This window comes from Myxocyprinus asiaticus, chromosome 25 (assembly GCF_019703515.2).
Source record: "Myxocyprinus asiaticus isolate MX2 ecotype Aquarium Trade chromosome 25, UBuf_Myxa_2, whole genome shotgun sequence".
Lineage (NCBI taxonomy): Eukaryota > Metazoa > Chordata > Actinopteri > Cypriniformes > Catostomidae > Myxocyprinus > Myxocyprinus asiaticus.
In genome coordinates this window covers 24,023,218-24,043,378 of record NC_059368.1, presented here as the reverse complement: position 1 = coordinate 24,043,378, position 20,161 = coordinate 24,023,218, and the positions used below count along the sequence as shown (strand labels likewise).

Here is a 20,161-nt window from a genome sequence, read left to right as displayed (position 1 = left end):
TCCCGTAAAGTTTTTGGAAACTGCACTCATCAGACGCATTATTGGAGTTTATTGCTCAACCGTTCACGAGGGAACGTTGCAAACATGATAAATTCAGTCTTGCTGTTTGCTGGGTGTATTGTTCCCGAGAGTGTAAAATGTCTGCGTCAAGGCGAGTTTTTCATTCTCTTTTCACGCTCATCTACACTGCATTTAAACACACTTATTTTCATGCAATTTATTTCGGATCAAAAGAGAAGGTATGAGTTTTGTTGCTGAGAGTGCTGCCTAACACTGCTTCGTGGTTGTAAACTTGCACATTGTGGTAGAGTTTACAGAACTATGAGGGTGAAGGACGTTGGCTGCGTCCGAAACTAGGAAAATGCTGTGTACGGAGGTAGGAAATGGCATATCTTATCTACTGAGATACCTTCATCTGATCAATTTTTAAAGGCAGCATAGATGTATCCTTCGCTGCCGATCAAATCCCACAATCCTGTGCACGCAAATCCATGGCGGTTTAGCTGAAGAGAAAAAATGGCAGCCGAAGAGGCAGTTGATAGCCAATTTGTGTATAAATGTAAATTTTTATTCACTTTTTCCAACTTTTGGTTCCATTTCTAGCGAGAATGTAGTATTGAAGTTTTTTAATATACATTTGGTTATCACCAAAACTCTCTTGATTTTGTTCTAGATTATTAGACCGTTGTGGTTCGGTTGGATGAATGAAGCAGATGCATTATCTTTAGTGGACACCAGATGGTGTTAATCAGTTGCTGGTATCCTAGCAACGACGCGACGTTATGCGTTATAGCCTGTCCAAAACCAGTTTCTGGAGGTACCTTCGTACGCAAACACTGTCTGTTGAGTTATTGACTGATAGGACAGCGAGGCAACAAGACCTTTGGTTTCGGACACACCATTGTGTTATGGCCGCAGCTAAAACACTGGAGAGCACCAGGGGGAAAGAATGGAACCAAGTGAGAAACCACATTCCCTCACCCCAGTCGATTTGATCTCATAGAAGTTTGCTGTAGAGCTGCTGCAAAACTTTCGATAGACTGGCCATCCCAGCAGGTGGGCCAAGGGGCCGAGATGGATTTAAATGACGACTGTGTTAAAGGCTGCCATAGTGGCTCTCGTTGATCAGACAGTTCATTTCGTTTGACCCGGCCTGTGACGCTGAGATGAAAAGACACTGGGACAAACCATTCTCTAGCCAAAACAGTAATTTTATATCACAGTAACTATATATTTCATGATATAGGTTTTATTTTTTATTTATTTTTTTTACATTTTCAGAACAGTACGTTTTTATTAAATAACCATGGAATGGGGTCGGCAAAACAAGCAAAAAAAAAAAAAATGTAAAGCAATATTCTTGAAATTCTTGGCAATTAACCATTCATATATGATGATACAGCCAACAAATTTTGATGGAAAGTGGAAAAAAAAAAGTTCTACTATGTCCAAAGTAGCCTAATGGCAGACCTGTGATGTCCTTTGCAATAGGAAAAAACTTTGTCAACAATAATATTTGATCTGTTTTATCAACATTTTTCAATCCAAGCAACACATTTTTTTTGAAAATAAGTGTTTGCTTTGGTTCTGAAACAGACCTCTCCATCATGTATTTGTTTTGATTTAGCCTTACACTACTGGAAACATTTTTGGCAACTATATAGCCTACTAGATATAAATGCATTGCTGACAAATGTGTTATTTAATAATTCCTGAGGTAATGTACTCAGTGAACCTGAGGCGCTCCATTTCTCTCCCTCCCACTCCCCGCACACGCTGTGCGTAGAGCACTCTCATTCAAGAATGTGATCAACGTTTACCTGTTAATGCCAAAATAAATTACTTCTGCATTTGAATTGATTCAGAGTTGTCCCATGTTTTGTGCTTTCATCTTTCTCTGTATTTGTTAATCTCACTATCACTCTCAAGTGCAGCCAGGTGGAACGTTGCACACACAGATATTTACATTTCGTGATATATCATCACCATGATATATATTGCCATACCGCCCAGCCCCCATGTGCCAACAGTGTGATCCGAGAAAAGAGGGAGAGACACTTTATATCATCACCACGATATATACTGCCATACCGCCCAGACCTAGCCGAGTCCCGTTGATCCTAAAGAACTGTTTGACGCTACAGTCACGGCCATGCGCCAACAGTGTGATCTGAGAAAGTCAACGGCCCGTCCATACCATCCTGCCTGTGTGAACTTCATTCAAAATCAATAATACATATAGCTGCAAGCAGCAAGTAAGGGGTTCTAGCAGCATAGGGCCTTTAAATGCATGTGCTACACGATATTAAGGATTATTTTGAAAATTTCGTTTAGAAATTATTGGCTTTTGGGTGAACAAGGCCACATTGATATTTATAAATTACCCCATAATAGCCAAGCCAAATAAAAAGTTTGTGATTAATCATTGATCAAGGCTGTCCATAGAAACTTCCTGTAAAAGTTTTGTTGATTTGTTGAAACCTAGGACAAGTTCGCAAAAGTAGATTTTTTAAATTTGATTTGACAACAATGGTTCTTGAGGCAAAATTGTTCAGAATGAGGAGAGCTATCATGTTATATGAATAATGTGTGTCTGTATGAAGCACAGCAGAATATACATTGATTTACACGCATGTGAAACATGATAGCGCCTCCCGGTGGCCAGTTGTTGTTTTTTTATTTTTATTTTGCACAGACCTCTTGGGCCAAGAGTCAAATAGTCCCACCAAGTTTCGTTCCGATTAGGGATGTTAATGATTAATCGATTAATCATTGTTAATAATTTGATAGATGGGGGCCTGGGTAACTCAGCGAGTAAAGACGCTGACTACCACCCCTGGAGTCGCGAGTTTGAATCCAGGGCATACTGAGTGACTCAAGCCTCAGTCACCATAATGTGGTTCTCGCTCTCGGTGGGGCGCGTGTTGCGTGGATGCCACGGAGAATAGTGTGAAGCCTCCACATGCGCTGTGTCTCCACATTAATGCGTCTCAGAGGCGGAGGCAACTGAGATTCATCCTCCGCCACCTGGATTGAGACGAGCCACTGCGAGGACTTAGAGCGCATTGGGAATTGGGCATTCCAAATTGGGGAGAAAAGGGGAGAAAATAAAAAAAGAATAATAATAATAATAATTTGATAGATACAGCTTATCGATCGTCGATTAATTCATTTCAGGACAAACGCATTCAGTAACCATGCTAGCAGACATTGATAAGGCTGTCTATACAGTCACCCGCCGCTAGAGAGTGCTTGCGCCCTGCATGTCATGTCTTGTCAGAAAAGAAGAGCGGCATAGATGAAGATGAACTGGGCTCAATGTAATCAATATTGGAGCATTTCTCTATAAATGAACATTATTTTTTCTGCATACACTGTGATAGTGTGTTAAAATACAACATGAAAACAAGCACAATTGATCTGCTTTGATCCCTGTTTCATCCCAACCTACAATTACGTCAGTGCTCGCCGGGAAAGCGCATTCAGCTGACATCTCACCATCACACACGGTATGTTATGTAGGCTACTGTGATTACGCAGCGTGTTATGATTTCATTTCAAATAAAAAAATATGTCCAAAGGTCCGAAATAACCCGCGATGCACAACGTGAAGTTTTAATGAACTCAAATATGTAAACGAGTTATATATCTGGTTTACAAGTTATTACTAACAGGAAATCATTAACAGTAATAAAACAATAGACAAATTCATACTAAACATTGCCTAAATGTATTAAAATACACTGAACAAAGAATATTTCAAGAGGACAATGCCAATGCTTGCATTTCTTAAGTGTAATAATTAAAATTATATTTAAACAGTTGGCTACATGCACATATTATTTGGAGTCCTCCACGTGCCTTTGTGGTATTAACGTTAATGATTAATTGATCTTTAATTTCCACAACGATTGATTATGAAAATGTCTGAAAATTGACATCCCTAGTTCAGATCGGCCTTTGTTAACCTTAGCAAATAGCTGTTGAAAGTTGATTGGTCAATGGTGGCCATGTTTTTCAATATGCGTCTGTCCTCATAGACCTTGATGGCACTTGGTCGATTGGACCAACGATTCCATAGTTACCATGTTTTTGGGCGCTGTTGCAAATTGGAATGGAAAGTGTAACTTTTTTTAAATAATTATTTATAATTGGACTCTAGAATCTTTCTACACTGGTTTGGTTCCAATCGGTCGAATGGCCTAGGACTAGTTGATTCCAATGATACAAGGCACTTGAGTCTCTGACATACGGTTCAGGAGTTGTGGGACAGAACGCATTTGTGTTACTATACGCGTTCCTCCTGCTGAGTCTCCATGGCCAAACGTGTTACTATACGCGTTGCCCCTGCTGAGTCTCCATGGCCAAACGTGTTACTATACGCGTTCCCCCTGCTGAGTCTCCATGGCCAAACGTGTTACTACACGCGTTCCCCCTGCTGAGTCTCCATGGCCAAACGTGTTACTATACGCGTTCCCCCTGCTGAGTCTCCATGGCCAAACGTGTTACTACACGCGTTCCCCCTGCTGAGTCTCCATGGCCAAACGTGTTACTTTACGCGTTCCCTGCTGAGTCTCCATGGCCAAACGTGTTACTATACGCGTTCCCCCTGCTGAGTCTCCATGGCCAAACGTGTTACTTTACGCGTTCCCTGCTGAGTCTCCATGGCCAAACGTGTTACTATACGCGTTCCCTGCTGAGTCTCCATGGCCAAACGTGTTACTACACGCGTTCCCCCTGCTGAGTCTCCATGGCCAAACGTGTTACTATACGCGTTCCCCCTGCTGAGTCTCCATGGCCAAACGTGTTACTTTATGCGTTCCCCCTGCTGAGTCTCCATGGCCAAACGTGTTACTTTATGCGTTCCCCCTGCTGAGTCTCCATGGCCAAACGTGTTACTTTACGCGTTCCCCCTGCTGAGTCTCCATGGCCAAACGTGTTACTTTACGCGTTCCCCCTGCTGAGTCTCCATGGCCAAACGTGTTACTTTATGCGTTCCCCCTGCTGAGTCTCCATGGCCAAACGTGTTACTTTACGCGTTCCCTGCTGAGTCTCCATGGCCAAACGTGTTACTACACGCGTTCCCCCTGCTGAGTCTCCATGGCCAAACGTGTTACTACACGCGTTCCCTACTGAGTCTCCATGGCCAAACTTGTTACTTTACGCGTTCCCTGCTGAGTCTCCATGGCCAAACGTGTTACTACACGCGTTCCCCCTGCTGAGTCTCCATGGCCAAACGTGTTACTACACGCGTTCCCCCTGCTGAGTCTCCATGGCCAAACGTGTTACTACGCGCGTTCCCCCTGCTGAGTCTCCATGGCCAAACGTGTTACTACACGCGTTCCCCCTGCTGAGTCTCCGTGGCCAAACGTGTTACTACACGCGTTCCCCCTGCTGAGTCTCCGTGGCCAAACGTGTTACTACACGCGTTCCCCCTGCTGAGTCTCCGTGGCCAAACGTGTTACTACACGCGTTCCCCCTGCTGAGTCTCCGTGGCCAAACGTGTTACTACACGCGTTCCCCCTGCTGAGTCTCCATGGCCAAACGTGCTACTGGACGCATTTCCCCTGCTGAGTCTCCATGGCCAAACGTGCTACTATACATGTTTCCCCTGCTGAGTCTCCATGGTCAAACGTGCTACTATACGTGTTTCCCCTGCTGAGTCTCCATGGCCAAACGTGCTACTATACGTGTTTCCCCTGCTGAGTCTTGTGTAGAGTTAAACCGATTTGTGTGTGAATCATTCTTTTGAGTTGGTTCTTTTCAATGAATTTTGTTCTCAATGACTCATTAGTGAATTGGTCTGAATTTGAATAGTTTTAAAAAATCCTTATCCATGGAAATAGATAAGGCAGTGGTAATTCAATGGTCAAAATGTATGAAAACTCTTATTTACGGATTAAATTTCACATCTGCATTACAATCTGCAGTTCACACTCACACACAAACATAGACCTCAGCAGTTCTCTGCTATTATGGAATTGTGTGATTAAAAGTGTTTCATCTCCCCTTCCCCCTACAGTGGTTGGAGAACTGCAGAAAGACCTTTGGTGATAAAGACAGCAGCCAGCGACCCAACACTCAAGCCCAGGTACACACACACACACACACACACACGTCCTCAGCATGTTTCTGTGTGAGCAATCAAGTCAACATTTGTGCTCTTAACTTCTCTTTGTATCTCTGAGAAAACAACAAGAATGTAGAAACTTCTTACACACTTCCAAGAGGTGATTTGAGGTCATTTGATTTTCAGCTACTCAAAGCACATGTAAAACACACATTTACAGATCCCTGAGAAGTACTGTATCTCTCTCTGTCACTGTCTCTGTGTCTTGCTGCTGGGAGTGAGAGGTCATGTGTGAATGTAGAGCAGCAGACTAAATGAGTGAACACGCAGCAGCTTTCTGCTTTGCATCTCTCCCTCCTGCTCTGTTCTAGTACTTCTTTTAGCTTGTCCCTATGTGCAGCACTCTTTATTTTCTCTCAGTTTCAGTACATGATAATAGCCCTGCTGAAACCAAAGACAAAATTGCTTTAATAACATTTTTATAAACTATTAATAAAATTAAGTAATAGTTCACCTAAAATGAAAATTCTGTCATTTACTCTTCTTCTTCTTTTTTAGACCCGTACGACTTTGTTCCTTCCATGGAACACAAAGGGAGATGCAGTATGTTAGTCTCAGTCACCGTTTAGTTTTTATGGCATATTTTTTTCTAATGAAAGTGATTAGTGACTAAGGCTGTCAGTCTGCCTAACATCAATTGTGTTCCATGGAAGAAAGTCATACAGATTTGGAACAATAAGAGAGTTATTAAATGATGACAGAATTTTCATTTTTGGGTGAACTCTCCCTTTGAGCTGATACATTGTTTCTCACGATTGCAAATTATTTTTCTGTGCAGATTCTTTCCTCAAAGGTCCATCTTATTTTAGATCTAAATCTCAATCTAAACTCTGCTATTGTTCTTTTGATTCTTTAACTGGTTCCTTACTATAATTACTAAAACTAAAACAAAGAACAATTTTATAAAATAAAAGGTAAACTGCAACTTTCAAAACCTTCACTGAATCTAATTAAAACTAAACCAAAATGCAATAAATTTGAAAATGGTATGAAAATAAAATGGAATTGGTAGTGCAAAGCTAAAATTATCTAGGATGTCCGAGCGCTCGAGTCAGATTTTGTGATGATGTCATATTCTGTTTCAGCCTCACAGGACAGTTAATATTCCTACTATTACATTGCTCTCTTTCTACTCTCTTCAAATACATTTTTCTAATTTTCTAATCTTTAGATGTTACATATTTTTGAGTTTACATAAAAATAGTGAAAACATAAGTTAATTCTCCTCCTAAAATCATTGCATGTGACTGTAATCTTTTTATTTATTTATTATCAGTGTACTGCATTATTTCTCTCTTCATCTCTGGTGGTCTTAAGGTGTGGTGATTTCACTAATTTGTGGTCTTTCTCTCATTTCCTGTGTTTCCTCTTTTTTTGTGACCTGCTGTCCTCCTTGCTTAGCAAATGGAAATGCTAGCAGTAAGTGGTTTATCATATTTTCAAGCCTTTCACAATCAATTCAGCCATACACTTAACATTCATCCATTATATTGTATAATGATTTGAGCCTGTGTTTATCTGTTTAATCATTCTAAACCAATCAGAATGCAGAACAAAGCCTACCTCTCATCTCTTAACACCGCTAAAGGCTTATGATTCATGATCATTCATCATTACTTTATGCTTTATTAATGGCTTGGGCTTAAATTAATTCTGTGTACTTGTAGTTCTAACTTTGCTAGCTAAATACTAGGGTTGGGCAATACAGCTATGGTAAATAAAATTGTGTCTGAATATTTTTTTTAGCCTTTTGACGATAATCAATGTATTTGCGCTGAAAAAGGGTGGGTTTTTTAATGACTAAATATATTTGATACTAAAACATTTTAATATGCGAATATTCCAAACTGCAACATTTTTGAATGATGACGCAAACTAATGTTCGAATCTGAGTTTTGAATCAATTCACCAGTTCAGACTGTCCATTTCATTGAATCGATTCAAAGCTCAGATTCAACAGTTAGTTTGCTTTAGTCCTGGCATTCTAATACTCGCAAGCCATTTATCGAGATATTACAAAATTAGTCTGACATGCTCTTTACAATACGTTATGGTAAAATAAGAAGCGCATTAAAATCATCACGATAATCACATTGTTTCTTAGTTTTAAATTGCCAGCAAAATCATTGCAAATATATTATGAATATTCTGCATATCGCCCAGCCCTACTAAATGCTAATTTGCCAATGGGCTTTTTGCATATGCTTTTCAAAAGTTTGATGACACATACTATACTGTATGTTATGCATTCTGTGTAAATGGAGTGTGTCCATTGACATCTAAGCGGAGGATGGGAAAGAAGAGTAGCTTAGATTCATTGTTCCTGTCATATTTCATGCTCGTCCTGCCATTCCGTCTGGTACCTCTGCTTTCTCCTGACTTCATGTATTGAATCGCTTCATTCTGTTTTGTTGATTATCTGAAGCTTTCCAAAAACAAAGAGTTGAAGCACAGGGATCATCACTTTTATTTAGGGGTATGTCAGATTAGAGCCATTCTGCACCATCTCTGGCAGTTACTAGGGTATACTGGAACCCTTCTAACCCCTCCTCTCCGTTTTGAAGCTAAGATGTTCATTCATTCATCTGTCCATTTCTCCAATTATTCATTCTTCTGGCCATCTGTTCATCTGATCATGCCGTTTTGCTACTGGCAGTGCAAATGATTAAAACTGAAGTTGTTAAGGTAATGATGTTATGATCTTTATCTCTGTCTCTCTCTAGGAGCTGGAGTTGTGTAGAAGGTTGTATAAGCTCCATTTCCAGCTTCTGCTGCTCTTTCAGGCCTACTGCAAACTCATAAGCAGGGTGGACACTATCAAGAGAGCGGCAGAGGTCTGTAGCTGCTTTTACATGCACCATAATTGTATTTCATATAGTTGGAGAGTAAGATTAATTTGTGTACATTATGTGTATAGATGTCACAATTATTATACACTCACACAGAAAATATTAATTTTTTATTTTTTTTCATAATACATTTTCTTAATATTCTTTTTAGTTAAGAAAAAAAGAAATGCTCTCATCAAGGTAAAAAATGTCCTCTGAAAATCAGTTCCAGGGGGCGACACAGACACACAGTTCTGTAGATATATAGAAGATTTTCTTTCAGACAGAAGTACATTTTCTCTCTGGAAGGGTTTTTAAAGGTGGGGGTGGAGTGTGTCAGTATAGATGCATATAAAGGTCTGTCAGTGCATAATGCTCTTAGTATAACTTCATTAAGCTCACTGAAAAAGACTGATGTGCTGAACACAGACCAGAGCAAAGCCATTCAGTCTATCGTCCATCAGTACTAACTCACTCACACTTTATAGACTGCACACACAGACATAGACCTCCTCTGACATATGCATGTACTGAAATGCTTGTGTGCACAAATGAATGGCTAAATGTTGGTATACTATTGGGCTTTTTGGACTTATTGTCAAGTTATTCGTTGTGATGTAGCTTGAATTGAAAGAAAATATTGTCTGATTTAAAAATGTTGTCTTGATGCTCTGTGGTTCTCAGGTGACTAACATGTCAGAGGAAATGGCCATATTAGAGAGATGTCTGAAGGAGGCGGAGTCAGGAGGTGATGGACAGGAGGGAGTGGTGGAGTTTGAGGTGGACCAGTCGAGCACAGAGACAGCCATCCACTCGCTCATTGAGAGTCTTAGAACACGTGACTTCAGCACAGCCATTGCTCAAGTGAAAGCCTTCAGGTAAGCATCCACACACTTTGACTCACTGACGAACAGACTTCAGTAAAAATAGACAGTATACTAGAGGTCGACCAATATTGGATTTTGCCGATACTGATAACTAAGGTGTTGAAAGAAAGCCATTAACGGATTATATGGCAGTTTGTTTTTAAAATGGATATTGATTGTGTTAATGATTTTAGTCTTTTCTGAACTGTCAATGATGATTTTTGCCGATAACTGATAGTTACAAAAGCAACTATCGGTGCTGATTATTCGGCAGAAATTATAAATTGGTCAGTGTCTTATAAATATTTGTATTTAAAAAAACACTCAAATAACAGTACATATTAGTACAGGATTTACAGTCTGGGGAGTTCACAATGATCTCCTAAAGCTAAAGCGTTTGGGGCGGGACTAACTATTTGTTGACCAGTGGAAGACAAGCTGAGTGTTGGGGAAATCTTTTTAAAACCTTTGCATTATCGTGGATGGTACAGAAATCACACTGCGGCTTTACACAAAAACACATTAAGTTTTCTATATAACAATCCATAATCTAATTACCGTATTTTCCAGAATATAAATCACGGTTTTTTTTTTGGTTTGTTTGTTTTTGCATCATCTGAAAAGTCATGCGGCTTGTACTCCGAAGTGACTTATATACCGTATTTTCTGGAAATAAAGTCGCACCTGAATATAAGTCTCATCGGGTCAAAATTGCCGATAAGTACTTTATGCATCCAGTTTAAATATTGTTTCCATCATAACATTAATGTTCTAACAAACACTAGACTAGACAGCTGTCAAACGCAATTCCTCATTGCCCATAATAAAATGTTTCATCACACTCGTAGTAAAATCATTCAGTCAGTGAACCAGATAATTAATACATTGCAAACAGGGTTTAAAATATCAGAAATATCCACGGTCGCTAACCTTAATGAATGAATAGAATACAACAGGCATAGGCTACTGTTTAACTCACAGACTAAAAGCTGATTATTTGTGCACAGCATAGTTACATATGTTAAAAACAGATGTGGCTTACTTGTCACATTTCCTTTATGAAACATAAAGCAAATTCTCACTTTAAAACAAGCCCAAAAACACTGTGATACGATGTGTAAATTCTGAGGTACTGTAATCTTCAGGGAGTGCATTTGACATCTGAACTGGTGAAAGGAAGTCTGCCGGCTGCTCCCGGGTCCTAGTGCCTGCCTTAAGCAACTGTTGTCAGTTCGACTTATACACAGATGCAAATTATATGTGTTTTTTTTTTTTTTTTAATCTCAACAACGCAATTTTGACCCAGTGTGACTTATAGTCAGGTCCCGGAAAATACAGTAGCCATCCCATCAACCTTCTTTCTTGCACAGCTCTCTGGAATATTTGATTCTGATTGGTCAATATGGCATTCTTTGGTTTAAAAATCTTTGTAATAATTATACATTTGTCCCTGGCAACTGATTTCCAACATAGCTGTGCTAGTGTCATGTCTCTCCTAGCACTCTATGGTCTCTTTCTTCTCCGATAATAAGATCATTTAAACTTGGATTGGTATTTAATGTCCATTTAGTTTCTTATTTGGTAAGTAACCATGTAATAAGCCAGATAATCTACATGCGTTATTGCAAAGTAGCCCCCCTCAGGGTGATACAAGTCCTCTTCACTTTACATCAGGGTCTTGATCACCCTGTTAATAATGACGGGCTGATTTACATGATCCCTTCCATAGTTTTGCATAAATCTGGTGTTCCAGTGTTCTTCTCTGTCCCTCTTTCTTATTTGCTACTTTTCTTTCTTTACCTTCATTAACCATTCTACTCTCTCACCTTCTCTTTCTCTTACTGTCACTACTTTCCCTCCCTCATTCCCTCAGGTGCCTGTGGCCTAATGACATATTTGGCAGTGAGAAGGATGATGCTGTGCAGACACTGCTGCACATTTACTTCAGGCACCAGACTCTGGGTCAGACAGGCTGTTTGGCCGTGGTGGGCCCCAGCAGGGATCTTTCTCAGGCCAGCACGCGCCTCATGGAGCTCAACCTCCAGATCCGCGAAGCTCTCTGCCAGGCTCAGACACACCCACACCAGACATGCATCCTCTCCCCGACCCCCACACCCCACATCCAGACACAAATCGACACACAAAACACAGTCCTCAGCACTGGACTGTGAGAGGTTCAACAGATCCAGACTGGGTCAGAGCAGGAGAGCAAACACTGAACTCTCTTCATCGGCCCAGAAAGAGGTCGGGTGTGGGAAGGGTTTGGGAATCCATGTAGACTTCACCTCAAAGGGCTAAAGAATGTGTGGACATTAGTTACTTAAAACTTGCGCACATCCCCCTTTTGACCCTCCTTTAAATCTCTTTGTTTCTCCGAAATTGTTAAACTTCAAATGTCGAGCTGCAATTGTGTGAAAAAGTACCAAGGACGGGATTGGTCAAGAATCATTCGTAGGAGGGACACTGGGCGATAATGATGCTAAATTTGAAGCTTTTTGGCGGAATGACCTATGACCTCTGGACCATGTCCTTAGAATGATCGGTATCCATCTGCCCCACTATGCACTGGGGTTAGGTGACCAGGAAAGTTATTGTTATCATAGGTAGTATGTTCATGGTGTAGAACGGATGCATTGGCGATACTTTGTCATGTTGTCCTCATTGTCGATCACAAAGAGACAAAGTTTTCAAAAGCATGCTTGAAAGAGAAAAGCGACAAATATTTTTTTGAGAAATTTATTTTTTAACAGTCTTAGTTTGTAAATGTTAGGATATTTAACGTAATTGTAAGCTGGGGGGGGGAATGTACCCTCTGTGTAAAGAGAGGTTTGTTTAAATTTATTGACCTGCTTTGGGATGATCTTTCAGCTTTCACTGGGTCGCTCTTACAAAACCCTTAATCTATAACCAAATAAGTAGCTGCCTGTAGAAAACCATAGACTCTTGTGTAAATGTGTGTGAAGTGTGTGTGTGTGCGTGGGTGGGTGTGTTTGACATGGACTGATATTTGCACACATGATCTCTCTCAAACATGCACGTTAACAAATTGAGATGCACGGGTGAAGTGCAAACTGGCTGCAACTCATGGAAATATAAATAACTTATTTTACTCTGTATATATTTTAGAAAATGTATAGTGTAAAAGCAGTATTTTTCCCTTGTACATTTGTGGAATGCACTGTTCAATCAGAGAGAGTTCGGTATAGATTAAAGACTAATGCAAAAAATAGTTGAATAGCTTGAGATTGTATGTCACAGACTACCCTGTCCTTTATAATAATATGTCACCTTAATCTTCTACATTTCCCAAACAAATGAGCTTGGCTGAGTTCAGAGGTCAGTCTTCTGTTCTTTCCTCTCTTGATGGTTTCTATTTTGCTCAGCCGAGCTTTGCCATATGCATTCCTTTGATACCCACTGTGATCTCCATGTTGGTCAATAGTCCCCCACAGAGGCCATGCTCAAGCCCCTGGTATGGGGAAACTGGGACTTGTGTTTGTCCTTGTTAGCTCTGTCTTAACTTTAGACTCAGGGCTGCACTGAGGGTTTGTGGACTCTGCGATGCTTCTGAACTCCCAAGAGTGGTGGAGTAACGTTAACTGCAAAGTGGGGGAGGGGGTTAATTTGTCATGGCACATTGAAAATAAAATCTGTTCACTGTATTCATTCCTCTCAGAGAACTCATCTGTTGGTACATTTTGAATGCTGTTCTTAATTATTTAATGGATATATTATTTTCCTGGAAGAAAATACATAGTTTTTATCTAGAGGTGCATTATCTTTTTTATTTTCCTCACACATTTCTCTCTGGTATGTCTTTGTCATCTGATTTACCTGCTATTCTCTGAACTATTAAATAAAAACCTGATTATAAACATTACCATCTTTTGTCAAGTTAATTTATTCCACTTTAACTCAATTTGTTGTAGATATACATCTGTTATGTGTTATCTAATATGCATTAGAAAAAAAAATCTTTTGTAGGCCTTGTGTTTGGTGTTTGTCTAAAACATTTTTCTAATTGACTGTCTGGGGAACTACCTCCAAGCCTGTGCCGATTGCAGCCTCAGCTTTCTGTTCTTGACAGACAGAAGTGGAACCCGATATGGTCTTCTGCTGTTGAAGCCCATCCACCTCAAGGTTTGACGTGTTGTGCTATTCTGCTCACTACAATTGTTCAGAGGGGTTATCGGTGTTACCATGGCCTCTGTCAGCTTGAACAAATCTGGCCACTCTCCGTTGACCTCTCTCATCAAAGGCATTGTCACTGGATGTTTTTTTTTTTTTTTGGCACCATTGAGTAAATTTTAGAGACTGTTGTGCATGAAAATCCCTGGAGATCAGAAAAACTAATCAAAAATCGTGCCATAATCAATCACAGAGATCACATTTTTCCCCCCAATTCTTATGGTTGTGAACAAACTGAAGCTCCTGACCTGTATGTGCATCATTTTATACATTGCACTGCTGATTAGATAATCGCATGAAGTAGGTGTACTTGGGGTATGCTGTGCACAGTTTAAATTTTCTTTATGCATGGAATACATGGATGACATACATTTGCAGAAAACGGAGCTTACTGCTTTGAATACTGTGAACAATGCAATGTGCTCGACCATTTCCAGTGTGACAGGTGGGTAGAGTAGCCAAAAACTACTCAAGTACAATTACTTCAAAAACATTACCCAATTAAGAGTACACAAGTAGTGAGTAACTCGTTACTTTCACAAATGACATAATAGACGTTACTCCCCTATATTCCATTATGTACTACAGAATTATTATTAATGGAAATTGTCATCATTCACCATCATATTGTTCCAAACCCGTATGACTTACTTTCTTCCATGCAACACAAGGAGATTTTAGACAATGTTTGCCTGAGTCACTATTTACCTTCAGTGAATTTATATATAAAGTGAATGGTGACAGAGACTGTCAGTCCCTAACATTCTGTCTAACATATTTTGTGTTTCACATAATACAAAGCGTCATACTGGTTTGGAACAACATGAGGGTAGAGAAATGACAGAATATTAAATTATGGCTGAGCTATCACTTTAAAGAGAGAGTTTACCCAAAAATGAAAATTCTCATTATTTATTCACCCTCATGCCATCCTAGATGTGTATGACTTTCTTCTGCTGAACACAAAGATTTTAAGAATATTATAGCTCTATAGGGCAACATTTTTATGCTCCAAAAAGCACATAAAAGGGAGCATAAAAGTAACCCATGTGGATGAGAAACAGATCACTTTCACATTCTTCTCTGCATATAGCCCCTGCTTTCTAGCAAAAAATGGCAAATATTGATCCGTTTCTCACCCATCACATCGCTTCTGAAGATATTGATTTAACCACTGGAGTCTTATGTTTGTTTAGCTTTAAAATGTTGCCACCTGTTCACTTGCATTGTATGGACATACAGAGCTGAGAAATTCTAAAAATCTTCGAGTTCAGCAGATGAAAGGAGGTCACACACATCTGGGGTGGCACGAGGGTGAGTAAATGATGAGAATTGTAATTTCTGGGCGAACTAACAAGAGACTTTAAAAGGGATCTGGATGAATTTGTCAAGAAGAGAGGTTTGGAAACATTTCTAGTAATTACAGTGAAAACATACAAGGACATTATATATAATGCTGAAATAAACCAAAACAAGATCATGCTTCAATGCCTTCATTTGCTATTTCATAGCTTTTAAAATCCTGTGTGGATTCTGAAATGCTGTCTGTTCGTGCTCCAGTTGTCGATCACGCGAATGGCGGATGTTTACATGGATTTATACAGTTAATCCACCTGAAGAGCCTGCGATAGTTTCCAGTACCCTGCGAGGGCACGGAGTAAATGCATAAATACTGCTCATGACATGCGGGACGTGGGACAAAGCGCACCGATTTAAAAATGTACACTTAAATTGATGTCAAAAGAGCCCAGTTACAGAATCACCCTGAAAATGACCATCTCATTACACAGAATGTTGAAAGTACTTTTAAAAAAACATTTTTAAAGAAAACTGTACACCACTCAAATTAAACTTGCAATAAGGCACTGTGGTAAGGTCATGCGACAAGGTTTCATAGTTTAAAAAGGCAGTTAACAGTCAGAAGGTATGAAGTTGGCATTTCATTTCAAGCATGCCAGCCTCACGAACTACACAAAATAGGGGATGTGAAGTCCTTTCACTGGAGAGTGGACCACAGTGGTTCACATAAATTTGAGGACACAAGGTGTTCTATTAAGGATGTGAGGAAACCATGTCCTATTGCCCTGTAAACAACTCCCAAAATCCCAATAGATACTGTACAAACAAACTAGGCCATTCACACACTTCAACTAGCTCTTCAGACAAAACCCAATGCACTGCCATTCACACAAAGACTCATGGCTTCAGATATGCTAGTAATTGCCATTATTTATTTTCAGAACTGGTACCTGCAGTTTAAGTGAAAATTAAAGCAAAACAAAAAAGTAAATGAGATTGTGGTGACGGATGGGTCCGTCTCCCCAGTGCAGTCTAGGGGATGCAAAGACTACTGAAGTGGATATTCCAGCTAGGCAACAACCAAGCTTGACAGCATGGCAAAGATGTGCTAGATGATGTATTTGAAGCTGAACGTGCTGTCACAGGAGAGCCGCTTGCCTTTGCAGCGGCCACACAGATCCTGCCGGTGAGGTCTTTTGGGGTCCACATGACGCGACGTTACGGAACATGTGCAGCGGGTCTTCTTACAAGTCTGAAAGAGATGGGAGTTTTGTTATGCTTGCTAGCTGGCTACTTTTACAGTTTTAGCAAAGACTTCGATAAGTTAGTCTGACAAACCAGGTTATGGTAAACTAGGTAATAGAAGGGCTAGTTTACCTGACAGGTTATATCCTCAACACGGTATGGATTGAATGATTTCTGACATGTTCTGCAGAACTGCTTGAAATATACCTGTAAAAGGAGACCATGCAGCTTCAATCACTTATAATCTGAAGTATCATAGATGCCCACCTGACACTGATTTGGGGGGAGAAACATTTAAACGCGTTTAATCTGCAAGAGTGTCAAAGACCTTCAAATACCTTGTTTGTGCCTTGGACACACCACACATAAGCACTTTCCCAGCGCATGTTGCAGTCTTTGCAGTGATAGTAACCGTACTTCTGCTCCAAAAACTGCAATAAATGAGAGATGTTAGGCACCATGTTAGTCTCAGTTGGGGACAGAAATTAAGGGCAGCTCAGGGCAAAACAACCCCAAAAGTTCCCCCCGAAATTCCAAATGAAATCCCCCCCCCCCGTAGTTCTTAATATTCTATTCCAAGTCTAGTCAAACAAATCACAAAATATTATGTTAAGTTATATTAGGTTGTAAAGACTTGACATTTAATTTTATGGGTAGGAGGAAATACACAGTTACAGTAACTTGTTTTGAAAGAAAATGCCCTCATAAAATGTAACTAAAAGGCCCTTGAATATCAAACCCAGGGGGTAATTATTGCCCCTTTACTGAGGGGAGAAAAAAAAAAAAAAAAAAAAAAGTTACACACTGGTCTCAGTCACTATTGACTTTCATTGAAGCAATTTACCATACATGACAGGTTAATACTTTTGCATGTGCACACACACACACTGAACAGAGCTTATACTGGGCCAGAGGGGGGCACTCTGCAGAAAAAAAGAAAAGTTATATAACTTAACCACTTGCCTGATCTGAACAAAAACAGGAGTCATTTTCAAGCCTAGAAAATGGGCTTTACAATGCATTCAGCTGATCCTACCATTTCTTAAATGATGCAGTTTAATTTGCTGACAAATTAGAACTTTGTTCTTATCATTTGCAAAATGTATCAATTATATACAGTTGGTAAAACCATAAAAAGCCATGTGTTCTATATTGTTGGAAAGGTCTCAGTTAGCAGAATGCAATAAGCAAATGTGTTCACTCAGGGGCCAAACTGTAGGGAGTATTAGCATATGAAATTCCCACAGATACACAAATATAATAAGCAGAAGTGTTGGACACGTTTTCCTCATGACTTCCTCATTATCATAACTTGGAACAGACTATACCTATTCAAACGAGCCCAAACGCAACAGACGTATCTTGAAATATTCCTTAGTGTGTATATGGAAAGACGACGCACAAGAGGGTGCGCAAACGTCCATCCGAGGACTTTGTGTGCAAACCAAGGAGCCACAACATGAGGGTTAAGAACCCTTTAAGAGAACCAAGAACTTCTCACCTGGAATCTTACTCGAGCCTTGGACTTCGGTTCGTCTTGTCCAGTTTTCACCAACTCGCTACGGTTTTCCTCATTCGTATCTGTCGGTTTTGTGTTTTCATTCTTCTCGGGACTAAGCGTGTTTTTTTTCGCGCTCTCGCGCTCCGCGCCCTCTTTGGTCACGTCTCTCTCAGCACTCTCGACCTTCTCAGCGCCGTCCACCTTCTCCGAGACCTCAGGCTCCGTATCCTCCGCCTCCTCTTCCTCCTCCTTGAGGGATACCAGTCTCCTGGACGCGACAGGAGAATACACGGCTTGAGTTCGCGGGAACCGGACGCCTCCGCTGACCGGGCTTCCCGGTGTCTGGACCTCCTGCCGCCTCTTGCGCAGGGCCTCGCGCTTTCGCGCCAAAAGAGTGCGCGGACCCAGAGAGCACTGGACGGACGCGTCGGTCTTCGGGTTGACTTGCACGCCTATATCTTTGGTGTTGGCTTTTCTCAGACGCGGGGTGAGGTTCGGGTTGATCTGAGACAGAATAGACTTCAGCTGCGCCCTGTGGTGGTTGTCGAAGTAGGTCTCAGACTCCCCGTAATTGGCGAAGTAAGCTTTCTGTCTCCAGCCCTTAAACTTGGGATATTTGTAGGAATAAGGGTTGTAAGAGGAGTAAATATAGTTGTCGACTGTCTCGTTACCATACCTAGCCATTTTTCGCTTAGCCAATTGTGGCAACGGACTGAAGCAGTTTAAGTAGGCAAAGGAAGGTAAATTAGGGTCAGGTGCTTAATTAGGTCAAACTAAAGAGTAGCCTGAAAAATACGGAGGTTGTCGCTGTCAAAACGAAGTGAGCTGTCGGTCAGCAGAAGCTAGGGCCGTTCATATCAAACGTGTTTTTGCGTCCGTCTAAAGTGGGGTTTCCCTTTGTTTTTTGTGCAGCATTTTGAACATCATCTAACGTTCTCTAAAAGTTCTATAAATGTTATGAACAAACGTTCTTGCAGTAACGTTAATAGAACGTTCTTTCAACGTTTTCTGCCGTTGATAAACGTTCTCAAAACGTTAGCATAAAAACGTTATTCAAACATCGTTAGTGGAACGTTCTTTAAACGTTATTCAATTGTAAAATAAAAACAACAAATTCCACAGTTTTCCTGAACGTTCCTATAACCAAGAAAAAACGTTTTATTTTAAATAGACATTTTAATTGTTCCCAGAACTTTCAAATAATGTTTTTACAACCTAATATGATCGTTAGGAAAACGTTCTTAGAGCATACAATTGTGTGTCTACTTAGACAGCACACTAGGTATCATGACCCAGCCACAGTCTGGCAGTTATATTACAGTATATTACAATTCTTGGAGAAAGAAAAAATATATATATATTAGATGCTTGTCATAAACATTTATTAATCTCGCAGGCATTTTCATATATTCTGATAAACGTATAATATTTTAATTTTGATTACAGAGAAGTTTTGCATGTTTGGTTATTATAAGGGGGGAATTATCAGATGATCATACTTTTCTAGATTACACATCTATTTTATTGCCATAGTGCAGGTTCTTTGCTTCCTGTTTTTCCAAAACCATATCTGACACTGGCATGCTCTTGTAGGCTAGTCTTTGGTATTGTCATATTTTCTAAGCAATGTTAAAACCCATATATTTTCCCAGTTTTGTAACCAATAAAAAAATTATACATACATACACACACACTATATATATATATATATATATATATATATATATATATATATATATATATATGGGGACTGTGGGTAAAGAAGTGCAATATAAGATGCAATACCACATGGGATGTGAACCAGTCCTTGCATCACCTTACATTAATGCAATCAAATAAGCCAGTGTAATCCTTTTACTGAGGTAATAGCAAGATTCATTTACAGACAGCAGCATCAGTCTATATTAATTGTTTATGATTTGCATACTTCTGTGACACAAAAGTGTCTTTTACTGCTATATATATATATATATATATATATATATATATATATATATATATATATATATATATATTATTATTATTATTATTATTATTATTATTATTATTATTATTATTTTTTTATGAATGAATGATACAAATGTAGATATGGTAATTTGGTGTC

General features: G+C 39.8%; 2 protein-coding genes across 11 annotated transcripts in view; one reads left to right on the top strand and one right to left on the bottom strand.

Moving 5' to 3' along the window:
- Nucleotides 1-13,704, top strand: part of LOC127416514 (protein furry homolog-like) — a 209,248-nt gene extending 195,544 nt beyond the window's left edge. For 8 of the 10 annotated variants that reach the window (XM_051655929.1, XM_051655930.1, XM_051655924.1 and 5 more), the window contains 5 exons: nucleotides 6,023-6,091; nucleotides 7,532-7,549; nucleotides 8,854-8,964; nucleotides 9,643-9,836; nucleotides 11,698-13,704. In XM_051655929.1, the coding sequence (XP_051511889.1) occupies nucleotides 6,023-6,091; nucleotides 7,532-7,549; nucleotides 8,854-8,964; nucleotides 9,643-9,836; nucleotides 11,698-11,995 (690 nt within the window). In that variant the 3' untranslated portion in view covers nucleotides 11,996-13,704. The remainder of the gene's footprint in view (nucleotides 1-6,022; nucleotides 6,092-7,531; nucleotides 7,550-8,853; nucleotides 8,965-9,642; nucleotides 9,837-11,697) is intronic. The other 2 variants (XM_051655923.1, XM_051655933.1) reach the window with 1 other exon arrangement.
- Nucleotides 13,705-15,466: 1,762 nt separating this feature from the next.
- On the bottom strand, nucleotides 15,467-18,859 carry zar1 (zygote arrest 1). Its single transcript, XM_051655955.1, has 4 exons — nucleotides 18,058-18,859; nucleotides 16,895-16,987; nucleotides 16,689-16,763; nucleotides 15,467-16,563 (listed from the first exon to the last, which is right to left on the bottom strand). The coding sequence occupies exons 1-4, from the start codon at nucleotides 18,739-18,741 to the stop codon at nucleotides 16,420-16,422; spliced, it is 996 nt and encodes a 331-aa protein (XP_051511915.1). The 5' UTR covers nucleotides 18,742-18,859; the 3' UTR covers nucleotides 15,467-16,419.
- Between the last annotated feature and the right edge of the window lie 1,302 nt (nucleotides 18,860-20,161).

Bases quoted from the DNA above. Each gene is read 5' to 3' on its own strand.
- zar1 (XM_051655955.1), bottom strand. From the start codon at position 18,741: ATGGCTAGGTATGGTAACGAGACAGTCGACAACTATATTTACTCCTCT. The intron at 16,764-16,894 runs GTATTTGAAGGT...CTCCTTTTACAG, and splicing joins GTGTCCAAGGCACAAACAAG to GTATATTTCAAGCAGTTCTG. The intron at 16,564-16,688 runs GTAAACTAGCCC...CATCTCTTTCAG, and splicing joins TTGAGGATATAACCTGTCAG to ACTTGTAAGAAGACCCGCTG.